This window comes from Onychostoma macrolepis, chromosome 06 (genome assembly GCF_012432095.1).
Source record: "Onychostoma macrolepis isolate SWU-2019 chromosome 06, ASM1243209v1, whole genome shotgun sequence".
Lineage (NCBI taxonomy): Eukaryota > Metazoa > Chordata > Actinopteri > Cypriniformes > Cyprinidae > Onychostoma > Onychostoma macrolepis.
The window spans coordinates 24,224,791-24,249,399 of NC_081160.1; the positions used below are offsets into that span (position 1 = coordinate 24,224,791).

Genomic DNA, 24,609 nt, shown 5'->3' on the forward strand with positions numbered 1-24,609 from the left:
TGGCAAAGCTTGTGAGGACTGTATGTCTCTCTGAGGTGTAAAAAGTAAAAGATTTAGGCCTATCTATATTTAGCCAACAGTGCACAACTACTGGAGAATGTCACGGCTACTTAATAAATAATAATAAATAAATTAATTCATTCATTCATTTTGACCTTTAAAATCACCTTCACTGGTGTAACATATTCAAATTGATTCAGTCACATCAATTGATCATATTTTGACTAGAATACAGCCAATGAATTAAAAAATAATAATAATAGTAACCACAAGATTTAAAAAAAATAATACCAAATTAGTACATATACCATGTTTATACTTTCAGTGTGATTTTGATTTTATGGTGTGTAGGGACAGCATACTAATTAAATAGTTCATAAATTGTTTATGTTTTGTGTCTGAAAACTGATCATTAGAGTATGTTTTGCAAGAAATTACTATTCCAGTCTTTAAAAAGTCAGGTTTAATTCAGGGATACTGGTGGATTCTCAGACTTTAACTCCTCTTTTCACTTACAGATTTAAAATCACAACAAGAAATAGTTTAATAGCTATGATACTTTTTTTGTCAAATCAAATCTTTGCATAGTTATGACAGGAAACACTGGCATCTAACAATGCCTTGGGGGAAAAAAACAATTAATCTTAAAAAATCTTATCAAATGAGCATATGCTACATGAGCATATACACACTATTATGTGCACTAAACTCCTGAAACATTGGTGTTTCATATTTTAGAGCAGTCACTGCAATTTATGAAAGAAGACAATTAAATCTGTATGTGAGTGTGTAAAAAAAAATTCAGATGTAACCATTTTCATAAGTAACTGTAATTTAATTTCACTTTTTTTTTCTCAGTAAGTGCAACTGATTAAAATTACATTTATTTTGTAATTTAATTTATTTTGAAACAAACATTATTGGGACTGTTCCTGCTGTTTTGTTTCCACAGTTAACAGGGAATAAAATGTTTAAAAATGTGTTAGTTTTCTTGTGAGGTGTTTAAATATTGCTGGCCCACTTTGGCTGAATGTGTTAGATAAAGTGGGCCAGTGGGATCCAGGTAAAGTGGGCTGAAATTTAACCTTCAGTAATTATACTCGAATTCATTAAATAAATTGACATTCACTGGTTATTTTATAGATGACGTGTATAATTTACTTTTTTAGAAATTCAATCAGATATGGAAGAAAGGAAAGAGAAAATCGAAAGAAAGTCTGTGGAGTGAAGAAAGGATGAGAGGAGCAAAATGTAGATGGAGAATATAACGCTTTAAAATATGGACACAATTAAAGTTAATTTAAAGTGTTTAGAGAACATAGACAGAAAAATATTTTTACATATGTTTACCATTTCAAATGTTACTCTTATTAATTTTTTGGACTATTTGTTGGTGCTTATGTTATAGTCATATTTTTAACACACTGTGGAGTTCATTTGACCAATATTTGGATTTCTGAATATTCTGATGTAATCAAATTTAGTGTCAACACAACATGTTCTTTCAATTGTTTGGAATTTCACACATGATTTGAGACGAGGATTTACACATGATTTATTTTACTCATAACCTATGGTTTATATATTTTTGGATTTGGTAAATATGTTGTCAAATATGTTTGTCTGATAATATGTGTTAATATGTCATGTGTTTTTAATTAAAATGCAGAATAATTGTTAATAAATAAGGGATGGCCCACTGTACCAGAGCAAAAAATAAATTTGTCTGAAGTACATGACCTCAGAATGTTTATTGATATATATCTTGCAAGTAACATTTTATATGAACTGTATTCAAATTGAAATATTGTAGCTGGACCTTAAAGTTAACAAAAGTAAAAAATAAAATAAAATAAAAAATATCTACGTTTTACAAAAGTGGCCCACTTTACCTGAATTCACCATACATAATTTACTTACATGTAACTAGTTACTCCCCAACACTGGGGATAGCCTACTAATTTGCCTACATAAATAGCTCATAATTGTGATGATGACTAGTAAAAATATAGTTGAAAATAAATCATACGTCTAATTTGAAATATGGTGATGTAATACGGCAAGTCCCTGCCCTGTAAGTGAAGCCCAGAGGTCAAATGAAATAACAGCACATTCTCGGTGTCAACTACCCTCACAATTTTTGCGACCGAAATGACCCGCTCTCTCATCCAGCACCGCGGACAGCGCCTGCGTCTCACGCGAGACTCAGCAGGAAGTGGCCATCATTCGCTCTTTTCATTGCGCGCGCCCCTCCCATCCCCGTTCCTCCCGAATCCCTCGCAATGACTGGCGAACGGAGGCACAGCACGGAACACGTATGCAGCAGCAGCAGCAGCATCTTTGCTCTGGCCGTGTGAAGAGATTGCAGTGACTGCTTCAGCACCCGAAGTGTTTCAGGAGATTAAAAATTCACCGCCAGTCGACCAGCCCTCTGAATGCCGAACGCTAGGTCAACAAACTGATACGTTTCCACGCCGTAAACATCCCATCGTGCGTTTAATTCGCTTGTACGGTTAGGCGAGCGCCGTCCGAGAGCAAACATGTTGGATCCATCCTCCAGCGAAGAGGAATCGGACGGGATAGTGGAGGAGGAAAGCCGAGAGGTGATGGCTCCTCAGTCCGGATCCTCTCGCATCTCCCCCAGCAGGACCAGCGAGAGCACCGATAGGCTCCAGCCCGCCAGCCGAGGCTCCAGTGCGCGACCATCCAGCCCGAGCCCGTCGGCCGCCAGCGAGCAGGAAAAGGAGGACGTGGAGAAACTGCAGCGGGAAGAAGAGGAACGAAAGAAGAAGCTGCAGCTCTATGTCTTTGTGATGCGATGCGTCGCCTATCCTTTCAACGCCAAGCAGCCGACCGACATGGCAAGGCGACAGCTGAAGGTAAGAGCGCGAGGTGTCCGGATCTCACCTTGAGAAAAACGTTATGCATCATAATGCACCTTTTATGTCATGCAATCACCTGCAAACATTGCACTGAAACCCCATGCGTATGTCAGGTGATATTACTCTTAAAGTGAGGGAGCATCTCTAAAATCACCATATCCTGCATGGGACACCTATAAAATCACAGCCTTTATTTTAGGCTGCTTTTAAGCTCGAGAGCTCCTGTTGCGAGAGCCCAAACCCGAAGGAATTCGTACACGTTCGGTCAAAATCGGCCACACGAGACGAGCTCTAATTATAGATATTCTTCAAGAGTCTGATGGACCAAAATAAAGCGGTGTCATTGCCGTAGTACGGTCATGTGACTCGTTCGCATTGGAAGTCAGTGGTTGTGTGCAGTCTTGCGGCCATAGGATATTCAGTTCCATTTGCGCCATCTCTCGCGCCACTCATTCATCTTCCAAGGTGACTTTTGGTGTAACAGATGCGAACGCGGGATGCACTGTTCAGAAGGTCGAAAAAGCACAACGAACGTATTTATCATGTCACCTGATTGTGGAAATAGCCTACTTCATCTTATTTTATCATAGTAAATTCAAACGCGATTAAGTAAAAACGACTTCATCGTAGTTCACCATCTTTTGGTTTCGTTGCGCTCTTTTATTATGTTGATAAACAAGTCTAAGTGAAATGCAACAAATCTGACTCCTGTTCAGAAATAGGCTACCTTGAGAGTTTTAATTGCATACAATTAACTTAAGACTGGAAGAAACAAAAGAAACCTGTTATAGCCATCCTACCATAAAAATGTTTCCTTGTTCAGAAAGGTATCTTTCAGAGGTCCCATCCAATTTCCCTCAGTTATTGATCCAAGCTGATCCCTGACTATTTACAACATGCTCTGTTAACAGCTAGAGTTACTGCTATAGTAAGTGACAAAAGGAAAAAAACATCTGTTCTTTTGTCCATTTTTATTCTGATAATCACATTTGCTATTGCATGCTTTTAAATAAATAAGAAAAAGCTTAAAGCTTTAGAAAATCAAACAAAGATTGTTGTCTGTATGGATTTGACCTTATTAGTGTTATTTTCACAGTACACAAGAAAAGAGAGAAAAAAATATAGTGAACATGCATTTTGGGACATGCATGATGTGTTAAATAAAAGCCATCTGACATTGTCAATGTAGCAGCATATAGTCCAAGATTTGGTTATGCAATATGGCTTAGTCAGATGTGAACACAATAGACCTCATTTAAAAACTGAATGCATTTGTCGCACAGTATTGTTATTCAATGCTAGGCAGCCTCGCGTGAGGTCAAACAGGCCATTATACATGTAAAAGCTTTGATCAATAACATTGCATTGGAGTACCTGCTGTTTGCTCTGATCTTCAGAATGCATGCTGGGTGAGTCAGGGCTGGTGGAATTTGGGTCATTACAACGGATCTCAGAGTTGAGTCACTGTTCAGGTCTTTTAGGTTCAAAAGAGTCATTGCAGTCAATCATTTCAGTGACTCAGAATTAGTCTTGTGATTCATCGACATGAAGGACATCTATAAAGAGCAGGGTCGAAGGAAGGGTGTAATTCTGTTTTTGTTGACTGAATTTAAGACGGCACTATCATCTTTGAGAGGTGTGGTGAATGGTAAAAGACTGAATTACTAGAGGCTTTAAAAAAGGCTACTCTACTACATAGATTCATGCATCACGTTGTGCTATAATATGAACTTTTCCAATGTAATTCATACAGTAAGTTAATAAGATTCATTTATTTCTATATGACAGCATGACACTTTTCTGTTTACTCACTGAATATAAATTTGAACATAAAATCATTGCATATAGGCCTATATAGATAATGGATGGAAAATGAACCCACATATGTACACATTAGTGCTCATTTTATACAAAATAACATACTAATGTTGAAAACAATAATTTAAAACAATCAAAAAGACTAAAAATGGCTGTTTTTCTGGAGTGTTAGGTGAAAAAGATAATTTAATAAAAAATAAAAAAAAAAAAAAAATTGGATTCTCACAAATTAATTTTGGGTTATCATCACTAAGATTCATTAAATGTTTTTTTTTTTTTTAAATCTCTTCGGGTTGTGCTACTTTATTTGCAGAAAGATTGACTACTAGTTTTATTGGTACTTATTCAGCTAATGATAGTTTTTCTATCATGAAGAAAATCAAATCTCCTTCATGCATTATTTCTAATGTGTATGGAGTAGCTTTCAGTCTCTGCTGTATGACTGTGAAAGCAGGGACATAGTATATGTCCTTTATTAGGTTCATGTACAAATGTTAATTATAATGTTATCCAAAACATTATGCAAGGTCATTCTGAATGTCCTTAAAGGCTAACCAAAGCCATATCAATGGACATAATAATCTATTGTATTAATATAATGCATTCTGTCTCAGCAGAATTCCACATTTTTCTCCTTCACTCATAAATCAAAACCATACGTTGGGTATATTATTATTAAATTTGCTGTCAATTTTACATCTGTTTCTATTCCTGGGTTTCACTGAGATATTTATAAAAACTTATTAAATTTTTGTTTATTCACAAAATACCTTAAAGCGTCCAAGTATGCAGTGTTTATAGCAGCAAGCATTCAAATCCAGAAAGTCTTTGCTCTTCTAAAAGGCTACCTTCCTAGTTTTTCATCTAAGTTTGGTGCATCTAAAGGACTTATCGTGGCGCACCTCTTCAGCAAACTGCTCGTTACTCAGCGTTCCAATGCTCAGCCAGTTCATTATAAAATTCAATAATGTTAAATGACAGCCTCAATGTTTCTATATGAATCATATTTCATTTTCTTTCCTAGTTTAAGTCCAGAAGGTCACTTGTACAGTGTGTGTTTTGCCTTGGACTAATTTGTATGCTGTCAGCAGCGTCTCCTGTACTCACCCTGTATCTGCTCTCACGAGCCTCTGGTCTGGGCCGGGAGCCCTTGCTTGAACCCCAGATGATACAGGCACATGATAGAGATCTCTCAGCAGTTTTGTTCACAGGCCTTGGGGGAGGATAGAATTTCAATTATCTGTATCCTTCCCGTGTTTGATTTCATCACTGATAAATGGTAGATGTCCCCCCATTTCAGCGGATAAGGTGGTCTCGTAACAAGGGCACATCAGAGGCCCTTACACACTCCAGACCTTCTAGCTTTATGATGAACTTTATAAACTGAAGTGTTAGGATTTTCATTAGATCAGTACATACTTCCCTGTGTGTACATCGTGCTGAGAGATCACACCTCCTAGAATAATACCGGCAGTGACAGCTTTCATGGGCTCATTGTCTTTTACTTAGCTGGCTAAGCAAATCTTTGTGTCATTTCAGCTGAACTTATCTGCAGATGAGGTTTCCTTTTGTACCCTTTTCTCCTTGATCTTTATTTTGATCTTTCTCTTTTTCTGTGTATTAACTAATTACCTGGCATTTTGGGTCACAATTAGGATCTGCTTTCAAAAAGGACTTACGTATATAAATGTACAAACAAATATTATAATTAATTGATAAATATATATATTCTAAATATACAACAGTTAGTTCTGGCCCTTGTATTTCATAATTTTTATCAGCAGCTGCAAGTTGCATTGTTACACCAATACAACAGTGTTTGTTTTTATGAGTCATTTGAATCATTCATTCAAATGATCCCTTAAAACATGCTGATTTATTTAGGAACCAACCAATAATGAGTGAGTCATGCAGCTGTTCACACAATCATTTTAACAAAACGGATTCATTCAGAAAAAAACATCTCTACTGTGTTTTGCTTGGAGACTCACAATGGTATTCTGCTGTATATACGCATAACTGTTTTCATCGGTGAAGAAAAAATTGACTAAATAACTGCCTATATTGTGTCTAAAATGCAAGTTGAAATGGAATGTTACTGCTTCTGAATCTTGTTTATTAAACAGTTATTATAAAGCACAATGCAGCAAAGGTGGAAAAAAATGTCTTTGTATTTTGCAGAATAAAAAAATATATTCACATTGATATTTTTTCTTTTAGCAGATGCTTTATCCATATATATATAATTTTAATTGAATATATATAAATATTTGCATTAAAATATTGTAAATTTCAGATCTCGTTATAGCTGTTTTATTGTTTTTTTACCATCCCTAAATGAAGTCAGGATAAAGATTCTATGCTGAGATAAAGATGCACACATCAGAATTGAGGTTGCACATCTGCATTGTTGTTTGCTTATGTGTGCATTTGCGTGTTATATCACATGTTGACAGGCTTCGCTTGACTATTGTTTGTGTTGCACAGTCACACCTTGTAAAGGCTGTTGACCTTGTGAAAAATGGCACAAAGGGACTGCAGTGCTATACTGTCACTCACAGCTAGGTCTTTTATTTATGTACAAGCCTTTAGTGGATGCGTATTTGAAATCTAAAACCCATGCTGTTTTGATATGCAGTATGAGGAAATATACTGTATGTGCATACAGTAAATGTGCGGATTGTGTCACACACAAAGGGTTATGAATGAATAAAATGGAAATATACTGAACTGCTGGTCTTGATTGAGATGCATCACCTAGAGACTTTTATTAATGCAATGTCTAGTGTTCACGTATTAAAATGAGGGTCTGTTTATAGCATCTATCTAGGAGAAATAATGCCTGTCCCACATAAAAGGCTTTACAAACCAGTTAAATGTCTGCATTGCTGTAGGGCTTGCAAATGTAGATACCGACAGATTTTTCCATTTATTACAGGAGGCAAGTGCAAGAAAGATGGGTGAATGAGGAATGAACTCAATCAAACCTTGTGTTTCAGAGTGTTTAGCACAATCAAACCCAACGAGAATGACCCAACAGGGCTCCTCTATGGTCTGAGAGCCCCACTGGGTTGGCCTGCTGGCCACATGATTTCATTCTTGTTCAGACAGGAAGGAAAATCAGAGCAGCTTTGTGTGATGGATGAAGTTACCATGCCTGTATCGAGTTGCCAGGCTCACAAATTCAGTTTCATTCTCCACTGATTTCCAATTGAGGTATTTTACGGAGCGACACTGCCAGCATGCATTGTGTGCGTGCGTGTGTGTGTGTGTGTGTGTGTATGAAACCTCTGCCGCAATCCCACATGCACATGTTCAAAGGCAGGTCAGCAAAAGGAGAGCTTCTGGTCAGTGTGAAATATGAAACGAAGAGACGAGACAGAAAAGAGGAAAAAAAAAAAACGTTTTTGAGGCTAGGCAGCTATACCAAAAGGCCAAATAGTAATAAAACAAATTGCTTGATCCATTTCCATTAGAATTTCCTGAGGATTTTCATAGCAACAACATATTTAAGAAAATCACTGAATAATGCAAAATATGAAGTAACCAGCTTTCATAAATCAACCATAAATCTAATTTATAGAGCAGTGAAAACTAAAAAATATATGAGGGAAGAAAAACATAAAAATCCATCAAGAAAAATAGTCTCTTTTGGTCTTGTCTGTGATGGGCTTTGATATGAAAAACAAGATGTAAAACCGAATTTGCATTAATAAGCTCAAATACATGTTACTGGAAATTTATATTCAAGTGATGCTTTGTTTTCTAGCAAAAAAAAAGAAGAAAAAGTTGCACATATGAAATACAGTCAGTAACATCAGTAATACAGTGCGGGTTGTGATTTTATGAGTGATTTCTTTTAAAACAGGTCAGTGAGGATGAGATAAATGAATCCACATTATATTTGCTATTTTGGTTTCTGTGTACGTCAAATTACTGACAAATGACTTTTAGAGAACAGTTATGTAAGCAAATGCTGCAGTTTTTCACAATGCATGAAACCAGGAATTTGCTGTTAAACAAAACCAATAGTTTGCACACTCTCAGAAATAAAGGTACAAAAGCTGTCAGTGGGGCGGTACCTTTTCAAAAGGTACACTTTTGTACCTATTAGGTTCAAATATGTACACTTTAAGTACTAATATGTACCTTTAAGGTACCAAAATGGACCCTTTAGGTACAAACATGTACCTTTTGAAAAGGTACCGCCCCAGTGACAGCTTTTTTACCTTTATTTCTGAGAGTGCAGTATGAACAGACATGCCCCCATTGTTCCAAAACCCCACGCTCAAAGATTAATTAAAGATAGAGCAGGACAGCAGTAGCAAATCTCAAGTGTTGTCAAAAACAACAGAAGGAAAATAGCATTCCTGCATGACAGACTAACAACTGACAGTGAATGTAAAAATGCCATTTAACAAGAATGTTTCAGCTACACTGTCAGATTCCTACTTCCCATATATGGGTGGCATAAACGCCCAAAATGATTGACAGGCAGAAAGCACATCAAAGTCTTCAGACTGGCTCAGCAAAGAATTCTGACCTATTTGGCCAATGCAGAGACATAAATATGAGAATTGTCCATTAAAAATCTATTAAAAATCACTTAAGAGGCACCATGTAAGAAACTGGACCAAGTGATGTTACAAAATATTACAAAAATATGGTCTGCTGGTTGTATATGGAGATTTCAATACTTAAGGAAAAATATATATGTTTTCTTTAAAATAATAATTAAAAAAAAAATATTTTTTTAAATTACACTGTAATTATAATTATAATATAAGCGTAGAGGAGAGACATAAGGGTCTGTAGTGAAGGGAACAGGTTGAGGACACAGCAATGACAGCGACAATAATAGAAAGAGAGTGGAGGTCAGACAGGAGATTAGGAGAGCCTGAGAGACGGCAGCGGTTACGGCAGCTGGATGGAGCAGGAGTTAGTTAGGAGAGGATCCCGTGGAGATAAGAGGATGTTTGATTGAAAGGCCAGAGCTGGATCTCCTCAGAAGAGATTTGGAGATTCTGAAATTACCTTATTAATATAACAGGGTGAGAGGGATGAAATTTATCGGTTCATTAAGCACATTGAGAGAAAAGGACAGGTAAGGAGAGGAAGAGAGCGTGAAAGACTGGCAGATTCATTTTGTCAGAAGTAATAAACATCCAGCTGGAAGGTCCTTAAACCTCCTTTATATAGCAGGTCATTCACATTTGAGTTTGAATTATTAAATAGTGGAATAAATGGTGGCTATTTTTAGTGCTGCTTTAATTAACTTATGACCCAGATCTGGAGTAAATTTAGCCTAGCCCTTTTTTTATGTATTTTAAATTTAAAATGATAAATTTAGATTTATGAATGATATTGATATATCAATACATATTGTAGATGAATAGACAAAAATATGAATATAAATGTACAAGTTTTATGATTTTATATTGTCTGACTATAATAAATGTAATATAGAAATAAATATAATTTATTAATATAATACTGTTAGAGGTCATTTCAATGTAATTTAAATGTGGACAACAGAAAATGTTTTGCATCCATATTCATTAATCAACGCTCATTTTGAAAGCTGTGTTTGAACTTTTGGAACAGTATATTTACATTTATAAAGAGCCAGAGCAGTGTGTGTTTGAAAATGTTTGCTTTTGCTGAAAAAGTGTTGATTTTTGTTCATATTTTTAGGGGCATTGCAGTATGTGTGGAAGTCTGTATTTGTATGAGTTTGTACATGTGTGATTTTTCATGGCTATTTAAATAAGTGTTGCTCCGAGAGAAGTCTGAGGAAGACGGCGAGATGAGGGACATCTGCTCGAGCAATGGGAGCACTTTTCTGTAAATATTAATACTGAATAAGAGACCCAAGGATACCATAAAGTGCATTTACATAACAGAGATGAGATGGGATAAAAGGTGATGTTTTTTGCTCTCACATATGCATTTGTCTTTGTTTTGGTGTAATTAAGATGATACCTAATCATAAATGTGGATTCACACTTATTTCAGGAACTATGGATAACTTACTTTGTCCCTAATAAAGCTCCTAATGAGACTTCTAATATTCATGGTAATAAAGTGTCCTGCCCATGATCAATTAGAGGCAAAACTTATGTTTAATTTATGTTGCTATTCAGCACTAATTGGCTTCTCATATTTGTGCACTTTGAAGATAGACGGCTCAATTAGGGGTGAGAAAAATAATAACAAGCCTCTAGTTTTTACAGTGTGGAAGCAAACCAAAACTAACTTTGATTTGGCGTACAAAGGAATATGTTGAATTTTTGTGGTTTTAATGTACAACCAAAGCTAAAAGTTTTATCCAGAGCTGAAAAACAGGACATTACGAAATAAGAAGGACACTTCACCATAATGCTGTGTTCACCATAATGCATTTAATGAAAATTATTTAATTCTAAACTAAATTCTTACATGTTAATATGTTAAATTTCACTTGGCACACAAAGGAGTATGTTTCATTTGTGTGTTTTTAATATGCTTTAATGTGCAGCTAATGCTTTTTTGATCCAGAGCTGAAAAACAGAACATTACAAAGTAAAAAAGGTAAAAGACTAGCTGTTGTGTTCACCGCATTGTATAGTGTTTAAAGAAATTAGTTCATTATAAATTGTTGGATGTTTACATGCAAATTATACTTTAAATAAAGTTACATTACGATATTTTCTCAAAATTCACTAAAATATTTAAAATAATTCAAATGTTTATTATTAATTTTTAAGGCTGTTTGTAGATTTTGGACACAACTGACACAAGGAAGAGTTAATTAGTCAAGTGGGAGCAGTTATTGGCTGTCTGATGCTGATAATCTCAAAACAAGTAAACCAGTCTGGCCAATATATAAATACGTAGGTCTATCAGACATCTAGCCTTGGGCCAGAACAGTAGTTTAGATAAGTCTGCAGGTTTTTTCGCCTAGAGGCATGGAGAGTAGGATGAAAGGAAGTAGTATTAGCCGGAGTGGAGGAGGAGGATGGTGTCACAGTCTAGTGTGATGAACAGCAGTAGCTACTAGTTGTTGTAGCACTACAGCCGTGTCTCTCTAGGAGAGCTGCCTGCATGGGCCCTTATTCTAAAGCATGTGACAGAATTTTCTCATGCCATCACCGCCACTCACACCCACTTTTCCCCTTGTAAACCAGAACACACACACTCTTTCTCTCCCTTCCTCCCTCCCATCCAGCTTTTTCCATATCCTATTAATCCATTAAGCGGCACTAGCACTCCTTCCTTTCACTCCCTGTCTCTCCGTATTCCTTTATTTCCTGGCAGGCCGATATGACCTTCTGTTTTTCTCAAGGTCTCTATTTCGACAGTGAACATGTGAAGAGAGCATCCATTACATTTTAGCATGAAAGCTCCCTCTAACCCCTTTTATCCTTTTATTTTTAAGGGGAAAATAGATGCAGTCTTGGCCCATTTTGTGGCCTAGATGATGTAAGATATGGCTAAAGGAGAAAAATACCCTTTTCACAACTTAGTAGTTGATGTAGTGTTTTTTTTTTGTTGTTTTTTTTTTTTACATCAGGTGTACCGTCTAGGCATGCATTTTTGTATTTGGGCATGTGATGAAACGTACAATGAAACAATATGAACTTACTGACAGCATCTGAAAAAAAAAAAAACTAATAAAAGCACGTGTACACAACTTTAGGAAAGTACAAATTATTTATACTATATCAATATTATAGTTATATTTGTAAGGCACATTTTATTATTAAATAGATATTTTTGATTGCGTTTGATTGATTAACTTTACCCCTACATCTAAACATAACCATTTCTTGGAAAAACAAAACAAAAACTAACAGGCAGTTATATAATATCAGATTAGGTAAATTTGGTGTCACCAAACATGTTTAATTATTACATTTATTAAATGCAATAAAATCAACCTATTCATTTATTTAATTCAAAATTTGGAAACATTTGTATGTCTCTAAAGTTGTTCATATTTAAGCTGCATTCGTTTAACCTTTACATTTACATTTACATTTATGCATTTAGCAGACGCTTTTATCCAAAGCGACTTACATTGCATTCAAGCTACAGTTTTACATTTGATCAGCTCTTGCTTTCCCTGGGAATCATATTAACATATTAATAATTAAATGATGTGCATTTCATCATCTATATAAACATATAATGTGTGTTCAGTAATAAATACATTTACATTTCTTAACAAATATTTTAAAAATTCTAATTATAGAGATATTTTTGATTCTGTAACCCAACCTAACCATTTCTTAATTTTAAACACACTTAATTTTAGTTTTTTATTAGATATGTTTGAAACTGCATTTTAAGTTGCATTCAGAAGTCATCTGACTGAGGAGGCACATGCATGTTGCTTTTGTCATAGTCTGTCTGCACTGACTGCATTTTTTCTGTCAAAGTAGCATTAATTCTTCACGGGAGAAAGCCATCTTACAGACTCTGTGTGTCACATGGCACAAATTCTTATTTTTAGCTGGATTAGTGGAGTTTCAGGCAAGTGCTTTCACCCACACACACGTTAGTTTTCTCTGAGACAGACACACACACCCCTTAACTCTAATACTGAGCATGCTGTAGCTTTTTTCTGTCATACACACTGTCTCATACTTAGATACCTCTCAGCTCACATAGAAGCACCAAAACCTTCTAAAGGCACTCTCTCTGTCTTTCCATCACATGAGACTTTTAACTTTTCCCATCATTTCCCCCACTTTACTCCCTTACTCACACTGAACATGTCTTTTTCTTGCCTAGCACACTTCTGTCAAAGAAAAGGCTGGCTGTGGGCTCTGTTTTTTGGAAGTGTGATTAAAATGCTACGCCTTCACAATCCGTTGAAGCGCTATACTCTGTTCTGCCGATAGATACTTCACCCGCACCCAAATCCTACATCACAGTCTTATTGTGCTGTCAATACGCCGATAGAGTGTTAGAGAGACAATGTTTGCACACAAAGAGACACATACACACATACCAGATGAGGTCCAGGGGTTGAATTGAACATATTTGAAAAGGCGCTGTGGTGTGTTGTGAAGTTTTGTGAATCCATTTGCATTTCCTCTAACACTACTGCTCTAAGACGAGCTTCTGTTGCTTTAGGGTTTATGTTTCTGCTAAAGTTCTGTATGTGCTTAGGGTTGTTACAAAGGAATATTTTATTACAGTGCTTGCGAGGCAGCAAAAGAGCTGTAGTATTGAATGTCAGTGCGGCTGTTACTAAGAGTCATTTTTGCTTTTGTACAACACTGCAAAAACTTTTCTTGCTTAGATTTTTTGTCTTGTTTCCAGCCAAAATATCTACAAATTCTTAAATCAAGAAGGATTTTCTAGACAAGTAAAAATTATTGTCTTGTTTTCAGCAAAAACAATTCAAAATTAAGTGAGTTTTTGCTCGAAACAAGCAAAATAATCTTGTTTTCTGTTTGAAATAAGATTATTTTGCTTACTCCATTGGCAGATTATTTTGCTTGCTTCGAGCAAAAACTCACTTAATGTAAAAAAATGTCAAAGTTTTTTCGTTAGCACATTTTACAGCTTTTCCAAGTTCGATATGATCCTTGCTGAAAAGTATAGGCTAAATGCAATTGTTTCTTTTTTCTTCATGTTTACTTTAATCATAATTTATACTAAATTCACTCAATAGCTGTAACGGGGCGAACAAGACGTGAGGCGTGCAGATCCATTTGCAAGCTTTATTCCAAGACGTGGTCAAAAATACAGGCAGGGTCAAAACATCAGTAAACAGATATGTTGAGGGCAAGACAAAGAGTAATCCTAGGGCAAGCGTCGGTCTGTGATTGGCGAACAATAACCAGAGGGCTTGAGAAGGGCAAGCGTCGGTCTGTGATTGGCGAACAATATCCAGAGGGCTTGAGAAGAGGGGTAGTCCAATAACATGAGCAATAATCCAAACGAGGTACAAACAGAGTCTGAACATCAAGACAAGGTTTAATCCAAGACACACAGGCAGGAATAAGGGAACAGGAAACAAGGCAACACGAAATGACCAGACTAACTAGAACAGGAGACTAGACTCAGTAAAGCAGCTATCACTTGGTGAGTGATAAAAGCAGAACAATACTGGAGATTAAACAGAAACACAGAGTGGTTCGGTAAGGCAGCTATAGGGGAGTGTTAAACACTAGAACAATACTCGGCAATCTGACTGAGGAAGTCCATGGCTTAAGTAAAGGGTGTGATGGGAATCAGCTGTGTGATCAGTGCAATTAGCTGTGCGTGTGTCGTCAGTGCAATGAATGATGGGAATTGTAGTCTGAGGGTGACGTGCAATAGTTAGTGTAGTGCAAGAGTCAATGTGGTGAGTGAGTGATCTCTGGTGGTGAGTGAACGTAAGTTCATAAACCAGATTCGTGACAATAGCAGTAGCAATTTAATCAAATAATATTCCTTATGATAAGACATGTCATAAACAAACAAACTGTGTTAGTTGTGGGTATTTTTCAGTGACTCTTCCTGTATGTTACATGCATACGTTAGTAGGTGGTGACAAGTGACTAGGTGTGTCCCAAATTGCGTACTTATGTGCTATTCTATGATGTTTTGTAGTATGAATAGTGCAAGTAGTGCGTTCACACTGAAAATTCCAAAAAGAAAAGGTGCACTTTAAATACCCGGATGATGCATTTAAATAAAGTGTGGAATGTTGAACACTTTGTGAACTCAACTGTCGCAGATTTAATTATGTTGTGAAGGGGGTGGGGGAGGGGCTATCAGACTCTGATTATTAATGGCAAAATAACCTTATAAAATTCATACACTACATTGTTGAGTACATAGCAGGGGTGTGGACTCGAGTCACATGACTTGAGACTTGACTCGGACTCGAGTCCCAAATTTGATGACTTGTGACTCGGCTCGACATAATTAAAGACGACTTGAGACTCGACTTAGACTTTGACAGCAATGACTCGAGACTTGACTTGGACTTGAGCCCTGTGACTCGGAAAGACTTTATGATCAGATCAGGGTCGTTATCACTCTAGACGGGTGCAGCATGCTTGCACTTGACTGGCAGTAAGCCAGAGAGTGCGTTCAGGGAGCGCCTTGATATACAGTATTATGCTAGTATAAATTAATGTAGTAATAGCATAACTTACGACAAAAGAACCGAGATAAGAAAAAAAACGACATGATTCGTCTAGTAGTTATCTCCACTCGTGAAAAGTGCTGCCCTGCCTGTTTGACACACGGAGCGAGAGGCGCTGCCGCGATCACTGGTGCTGGCCTTATCATCACCGTGACCGCTGCTGTGAAATACTAAACATATTCCTCACTTCTTTTGTTTGTCCGACAACGAAGTGCTCCATGAGTGATGGATCTGCATCCCGGCCATCCCGCCATGACCCTCGCACTCTGCCAACTTGATGTGCTTTAATTTTAATTTTTTTTTTGTCAGATCTCCACTGTTTGTGTTCAGTCAGTTACATATTTTAATTGCATGTGCATTTTATTTTATTTAAACCTCCATTAAATTTAAAGTTAATCCACAATCGAGATTTAAATCTGAGTTTAAAGTTTAAAGTTCATCTTAAATATTACTTAAATCCAGGATCAAAATGATGGGTTAAAATGTAAATGTTACGTTGTCTGGTTTGTAAAGTAACGCGCACGACGAAGGAGTACAATCAAGAGTTCTTTTTAATATTTCACAGACTGGGAAGGGCACAACCAAACAGAAATCCAAAACGATAGCAGACAAAGTAGGAATGATAAACAGACTATATATACTGAACGCAATCAGTGAGGAACAGAAAACAGGTGTGGAACTAATTAAATCAAAAACCATGGAAACAACTAGGCAGGCAGACGGAGACATAGAAAACTAAACTAAAACAGGTCATACATGTAACATTTCACCCCCTCCCGGAATGGCGCATCCTCGCGCCGACAAAGCAGTCCAACAGGGGAAGGAGGGAGGGAGTTCAGGAGGCGGGCGTGGAGCGGGTGAGTGGCAGGTAACAGGAAAGGGGCAAAAACAAAAGGAGTCCAAAAAGTCAGTCCAAGGGGGAGTGGAGGGTGGGAGGAGCCAGGGAGGAGCCAGGTGGAAATCCAGAGGCCAGCCAGGATAGCGGCCCATGGTGGAGTCAACGGCGGGAGGAGCCATGGTGGAGTTCGGGCAGGCAACACCATGGGGCCGACTGACGGAGATGATGCCGGTGGAGTAGGAGCCCAGGATGGAGCCGAGCAGACACAGAGCCAGGGTGACATCGAGGATCCGGAGGGCCTAGGCGGAGCCAGCGACTGAGGCGAAGGTGGGGATCCGGAATGCCACAGCGAAGCCGGAGTGACAGAGGACGAAGGTGGAGCTGGAGGGAGGGAGGAGCCCGACGAAGCCAGAGGGACGGTGGGATGAGGCGGAGCTGGAAGGGGTGGAGTCCCGAGGAGTAGGCAGGGGGACGACTGACCAAGGCGGAGCCAGAGGGACGAGGGAGCCCAGTGGAGCTGGTGGAATGATGGGCCATGGTGGAGACGAGGGAGCCAGGAGCCAAGGTGGAGCCGATGGGTCGGAGGGCCGAGGTGGAGTCCGGGTCTCGAAGGCTGGAGGCGGAGATTGGGGATCCTCCAACCCCGAGGTAGCTGGTGACAGGAAGTCCCGAAGCACATCCGACCCACCGGACATGACGTGCTGAGGGTGAGCTGAGGGGCTTTCCTGAGGCAGCAGAGATAGGGCTGATGGACTGGCTGGCTGATTCGGAGGAGGAGGGAGTGGGAGGCTGGGTGGGAACCTCCTTGAGATTTTCGTCGAGGAGCTGGCCGAGGAAGGAGTGCTGGGCGGAACCAGCAGGGGCACTGGAGAGCTGGATGGAACCAGCAGAGACGAAGGAGGGCTGGACGGGACCAGCGCAGACGAAGGAGGGCTGGATGGGACCAGCGGGAAAGGGAGAAGCCAGAAATCCTCTTCATTCAAACAGTTAAATAGTTCAGAGTCCAGTGACAGCTCACCCTCAGTGGTGGGAGCGTGGGCGGGGTTTTCCTCCATTTCCTCGATCTCCACAATTATGATGCACGATGTTGCCGGCTCACACACCTGATCAGTCACATTCTTAAGCCCTGGCTCCGGGGCGATGAGAGGCCCTGTCCCTTTAAATGTTGCTGGCTCTTTAATCGCGGCTCTCTCTGGCTCTGTGGCTGCGGTGGGCTCTGGCGAACACTCCGTGTAGCGTGATGGTGAGGGCTGGCTGGGCTCTGGATCGGGAGTGGGGCTGGAGTCGTCCTCGGCAGGGCAGACGGAGAAAAACAGTCCATTATTCTCCAGGACCCACTCCACACAAGCGGTGAAATTCTCCTTGGGACCGTCCGCTGGCAGGCATGCCTTACACCTCGCTCAAGCTGGAGATGTAGAAAACACAGAGCGAGCAGTCCGGGAAGTGGGTAAGGCACGCCAGATCGAGAAAGTCCCTGGTATGGTCCTCCAGCGAACGGTCCATCTGCTCCAGGCACAGGAGTTGGACGGCTGACAAGGCCATTCAGGGAGAGGAACGAAAAAAATTAAAATAAACAAAGAAAAAAAAACGCTGCTAATCTTACTCACTTGAGGGTCTGCTATTCTGTTACGTTGTCTGGTTTGTAAAGTAAAGCGCATGACAAAGGAGTACAATCAAGAGTTCTTTTTAATATTTCACAGACTGGGAAGGGCACAACCAAACATAAATCCAAAACGATAGCAGACAAAGTAGGAATGATAAACACAGACTATATATACTGAACGCAATCAGGGAGGAACAGAAAACAGGTGTGGAACTAATTAAATCAAAAACCATGGAAACAAACTAGGCAGGCAGACGGAGACATAGAAAACTAAACTAAAACAGGTCATACACGTAACAGTAAACCTGCTTATTTTTAAAGATTTAAAGTTTGGTGCAGCAGAATTATTAGATAAAGTTGATTAAATCTAGATTTAAAATGAATAATTGCAAACAATTTAGCTATAATTTGAAAGAAAAAAAGCGGCAATAGGCCTAATGATCATTTAAAATATAATTTGAAGAAGTGTTTCTTTCACAAAATGAGCATTGTATATATAACTATAAAATATACTAAATGTGTCTCCCTCTTCACCAGGCACTCATTTCACTTTTATTTCTTTTGGGATAAATAACTGAATTCACATGTTGTAAATCAGTCTTCCAAATAATGGCTCATTGGCTTAGATAACACCTAGAAGCATATATTCTTCTTATGAACACATGCAAAGTATTGCAGCTGTTATTTCTATGAAATTCTGTCGTCTTTGCTATTGTTACTAATAAAATAGTTTTTCACTGCTTGTATTTTGGCACAATCCCTAAATTGAACTTGAGAAGCTTTACTAAGGGCATCCATCTCACATGAAATTAAACTAGCCTATGTAAAACATATTCTACCCGACATCCTGATATAAATTACTATAAATTTGATGTGGTAATTAATACTGAGACACTAATTTGGGCAAAGAGCACTAATGACTTGTTTAAGACTCGAAACTAAAAGTTGAGGACTTGCAACTTGACTTGGACTTGCCTATCTTGACTCGGGACTTGACTCGAGACTTGAATGCAAAGACTCGAGACTTACTTGTGACTTGCAAAACAATGACTTGGTCCCACCTCTGGTACATAGTGCGTCATTTGGGATGCAGTTACTGTCTTTATGAATGATTCATTGATTCATTGATTCATTCCTTCAACCGATTTGTTCAAAATGCTGATTCATTCAGGGACGAAACAAACGACTGTTGTTACGAATGAGCCATTGACTCATTCACTCAACTGATTTGTTCAAAAGCACTGATTCAGCCAGGAACAACATACTTCTGCGTGTTGCCCAGAGATGCCTTGTTGTGACTGGACTGTGGTTGGAAATATGTTCCCCTGCCGGAGTAAAACCAAACAAAGTAACTTGAAATATCATGTCTTAAATGTAAGTTGTTCAAAATTATTCCACTGCCATACAAAGGCATTGTCACACTTGCAGCCAAGCTATTTTTACGAATATCAGCTGTTTGGGGTTTACCTTTTCCTCATCCTTCTATTTAATAGTTTTTTTTTACTCGACTTACCATAATCATCTTAAGTATGGTTGATGAAGTGGAGTTTAGTGCTGAAGGATTCAAATTCGAATTAAATCCAAAATGGAGCCCTTCAAATAGCACGTATGAAATGCTAAATGCTGGTTCGCATGATTATTAAAATTGGATGTATTGTGCTTGCGGGGACTGCACAGTAGAGGGCCGGTCTCTCTGCCTTGTGGCTCAGATACACCAAAACTAACCAGCTGATATCTTCAGCACTGGCTTTGTGGGTTCATAGCCCCTCTGCGCTCTGAGCATCACGCTAAACATAGAAAATGCCATGGAGGGACGCAGGGAGGGGAGAGGAGGAAAAGAGTTTCGGGCTGCAGGACAATGCAGAACACGCTGTTCCCCTTTGGCAGATCAGTTCCAGGGAGTCCTGTGAAGCTGGGGAATGATTCGTTAGGGCTGTGATGCTAATATTCCTAAGCTAAATCAGCTTCGATGATTGAGCCCTGTATTCAGAGGGTTCATATTACTTGACAGCATTTGCTCAGTGTTTGTGCATGTATTTGTAACTGCAGTGCTACTGGTATTGTTTTCGTTCATTTATTCATTTATATAAGGATTTTGTGTGTCTGTGTATGTGGATGGTTTCTATGTGCTTGTTTGCTTATTGTTCTGATTATTAATTGCATCCACTGTACAGCAAGCATTAAAAATGTTCTGCTAGAAAGTGCATGACCTCTTTTGTATTTGATATGTTGATATTCTCATTGGCACACCATACTAATAGCATCATCAGTACAACAGAATGAGTTTGTGCAGAATCACACTATTTGTATCGCTTAACCACACAATCTCATTCTTTCAGATTTCCCTCATATATAATAGATATGTGATTGTATAAGATAAAGTATGTCTTATGTCATCAATTTTAAATATTCTTTTTATTTAATATTATGTTAAAAGGATTTTTCAATTTATTGGCAGAGTGAATATGACTGGTAATTAGTATATATTTTGCAATACACCAATGTCCGCTTCCCAAAGCAACAGAAATAACTGACTGTTAGGTAGAACTTAATATAATATAATTAATATAATATAATATAATATAATATAATATAATATAATATAATATAATATAATATAATATAATATAATATAATATAATATAATATAATATAATATAATATAATAATGCATTATTTTTTCAATAGTTTGTCTCTCTAACAGGAAACTAAACATGGAAATTGCATGTTATCTTTCCAGACGCTGAAAGTACTGAAGAATATTATTCAAAAGTTTGGGGTCCGTAGGATTTTTTTCAAAATAAATGTATTATTGTATTTAGCAATAGTGCCTGAAATTGATCAAATGACTTCTACATTGTTACAAAAATGTAGAATTTAAAAAAATAAATAAATGCTGTTACTTTGAACTTATTGTTTATCATGGGAAAATGAAAAAATGTATCACAGCTTCCACAAAAATATTAAGCTGCACAACCGTTTTCAACACTGATAATGATAAGACATGTTTTTATAGCACTGGAGTTACCTTTTAAAATATATTAAAATAGAAAACCATTTTAAATTGTATTTTTTAAAATTAAATGCAGCATTGGTGCACATAAGAGACTAATTTAAAAAATATCTTTAAAAAATAAATGTTGCCAATTAATTTCTTATCTTTTTTCTTTCAAAAAGCCTTATCAAAATGCATTAATATAATTTAAATACTTTGTCTAAGATAAACTCTGAAAGCAAGAGGGAAGATCCATTTAAGTTGTACATAATGTACTTACAAAATGATTACAATGAGAGTGCTATATTGAATTTGACTTTGTGTGTTCCATTTAAATTCAGCCTCTTGTTCCATTTCATTTAGTTGTCCGGGCCTAAATTTGGCAAACACCTCCATTTTCTCTCTCCCATTCAGTTATGTAACTTGCTTTCCCCCCCTATCTACCCCTTTCTTTGGTGCCAAGCTTCTATGTAGGAAATCCAAAAATAAATTTACATTGAGATAACTTTAAATGAAATTTGGTTTAATTGGACTTTCTTTTCTTTTATGAAAATAATTAAGATGTTAACGATTGAATGCAAACGTGAGACTACCCCCTTTGTGGAGTAACATTATAATCACTCATCCATATTTCCTATCTCTCTCTCTCACTCTCTCTCTCATGCATCATCTCTGGCCCACAGCAAAAGCTGCTGCACTCATGCAATTATCATAATTACTAACGACTCTGCAGTCTGCTGCTGTGCACACACACACACACACACACACTGAAAGAGTGCCTCATTTTCTTCTGCTGTTTCTTCATTCACACAAAAGAAAATTTACATTTTTGTTTTTCACACGAACGAAATGGAAATGACGCTATAAAGATACGGCTGCTGAAATGATAATGTTATAGCAGGAAAATGGATTCATCAGGTGAGGTTGAAGTAAAAAGTATTACGATAGTATTTCCAAAGAAACAGTGTCTCGAGTCTGATTAGCTGAAGCTGAAAAAGACAATAAGGCAACAATGTTCAAGCCCAGATGAACCGTCTTTTATTTCTGTCTTGTTAGGTGATTCTACCGAATTGCTCATTGGAGAAATTACTTTTTTTCCATTCTGTGTTGACATATTTCCTATTGAAACATGATGTTACAATGGGCCTAGATATATTGGTTCTTGCTAGTTGGTTGCAGAGGAGGAAAATTCTTATGCTACCTTTTAATTAGACAGAAATTGGTGTAGTCCAATATAGGGCTGCACATTTCTTTCTTTCTTTCTGACAAAAAATCAGATTGTCAATTAAAATGCTTTTTTTTAAAGAGCACCATGTGCTTGTTGGTAGGGAAGCATTTACTTATTTAAAATGAACTTGGATTCTCCCCTGGTAGTGACGTATGGAGGTTGAATTATGTGTTTGACTGCTCCAGAGTATGTACAAATGAATCAGGCTGTTACCGGGCAATCATGATAAGAGGGATCCAGAGGGAATCAATGGGAAATCTTGGATGGGGGTGGAGGTACCATTAAAATGCTGATGGATATTGGTCACGCCTGCATCTAGGGGCTCAGTAGAGAGAAATATAGGGGTGCTTTACAGCCTAATGTAATTATTCAAAAAAATGGTGATGTTCTATATTGTGTTACACCTGTGAAACACAAAAATGCATGAAGCCTTTTTTTTTTGCAGTATTTATATACTATTAAGCCTCGTTCACACCAAGAATGATAACTAAAGATAACTATAAAGATAAAGATATTAGCGTCCACACCAGCAGACGATATCGTCTGTTTATTCTAGCGCATGCTCGTCTGCCGCTTTAAATTCTCGAGCTTGTTACAGCAGGATGGATTCTGATTGGGTGTCAATGTTTGTATCATTCATCTGGAAAAAAAATCGTTCTGAAAGTGATTCCAACGATATCTTTTCTCTGTGCCTTTATCGTTGTAGTTGTGGTATGGACTATATCATTATCTTTTGAACTATATCTTTATCGTTATCTTCCTTTGTGTGAACGGGCCTTTACAGTGTTTTTAATATTTCAAATGAGCATTTATTTTTATATTTTCAGTTTTCATTTAAATTTAATTTTGATTTTTAATAATTTTGCTAAGTGTGTATGCCATTTGTATTTTTTATATTTCTACATCACTTTACTTTTAATTTCATGTTTAGTTTTAAGTAGCATATACTTCAACAGAAACTTATTCTTTTAATTTATTTGCCAAGGCAGTATTTCTGATTTTTGTTTAAGTTCTTAAGTTTAAGCTTTTCATCTAATATTTAGATTTTGTTTTCAGTTTATTTCAGTAACGGAATACAATTATTTAAGATTATATAATTATATTATATATAAGAAAATAATTATTTAGACACTGAGGTTAAAGTTGTGGGATAGTAAATATAAAGGTAATGGGCAGGTTCATCATTATCATTTCAATGTGTTCCTTTTCTAGCTTTCTTTCTTTTTCTTTTCTTCCTTGAACATTAAAGGTGCTGCAAATCAAGAGGTTTTTAGTCCATGTCTGTTAGTTTTAAGGCCATAGATAGCTAATGTACTTCAAAACATTGACAAAATAAACTTCTAACAGACCTGATGCATTTAAAATTTATAATCTTTCTCTTCATAGACAGTGTGCCCTCCCTTTGATGTGTACCTTATTTTCAGCTTCCTCTTCCAGAATGAAATATGTCAACGCAGGAAAGAATATGGGGCTTTTAAACACCTGCATTTGAATGTCTTCATTATATATACATGGATGTTATATTCACATCATATGGAGCGTGCAGGCGCACACACACACACACACACACACACACACACACACTCACTCACTCACTCCAGAGCTATCAAGTTAGAGTGTTAACATACATCACCTCCTGTGTGCCTGTACCTGGCCTTCATAAAAACTATTCTGGAAATAACAAAGAGAAAAGCATACTCTGAAATATTGAGGGCTGCAAGTTGTTCTTCAGGGTTATAGTATTCTTTGTACAGACAGTTCAGAAGGCAGATAAAGTCAACTGTTCTATGTGTGTGTGAAGGAGAGAGGACAGTAGCAGGAAGATGAACACACAGATGGTGCTGTGATGCCTCACAGGCACATGCTACTTTGTACTTTTCCACCTTCCTCCTACACACTTGCACACAGAAAACCCTGTTTCCTTTAGATTTTGTCACACTGGTGGTTTCAAGACGAACGGCAACATGACATCTTGTTAACTTTGTGTTTTTTTGCTATGCTTAGCAAGCCACCATATGCATGAAAGAGCAATAGAGCACATTTAAAGGTTTTGAATGTTTTAGTGAGATGATAAAAAACAGTGACTTAAACTAGAAAAAAAGGAATATATTCATGCA

The 24,609-nt window shown here is 37.5% G+C and overlaps 1 protein-coding gene across 4 annotated transcripts in view; it reads left to right on the forward strand.

Annotated features, from left to right (window-relative positions):
- The first annotated feature begins 2,255 nt into the window (after positions 1–2,255).
- cadpsb (Ca2+-dependent activator protein for secretion b) overlaps positions 2,256–24,609 on the forward strand; it is a 78,448-nt gene continuing 56,094 nt past the window's right edge. For 3 of the 4 annotated variants that reach the window (XM_058778871.1, XM_058778872.1, XM_058778873.1), the window contains exon 1: positions 2,256–2,879. In XM_058778871.1, the coding sequence (XP_058634854.1) occupies positions 2,541–2,879 (339 nt within the window). In that variant the 5' untranslated portion in view covers positions 2,256–2,540. The remainder of the gene's footprint in view (positions 2,880–24,609) is intronic. The other variant, XM_058778870.1, reaches the window with a different exon arrangement.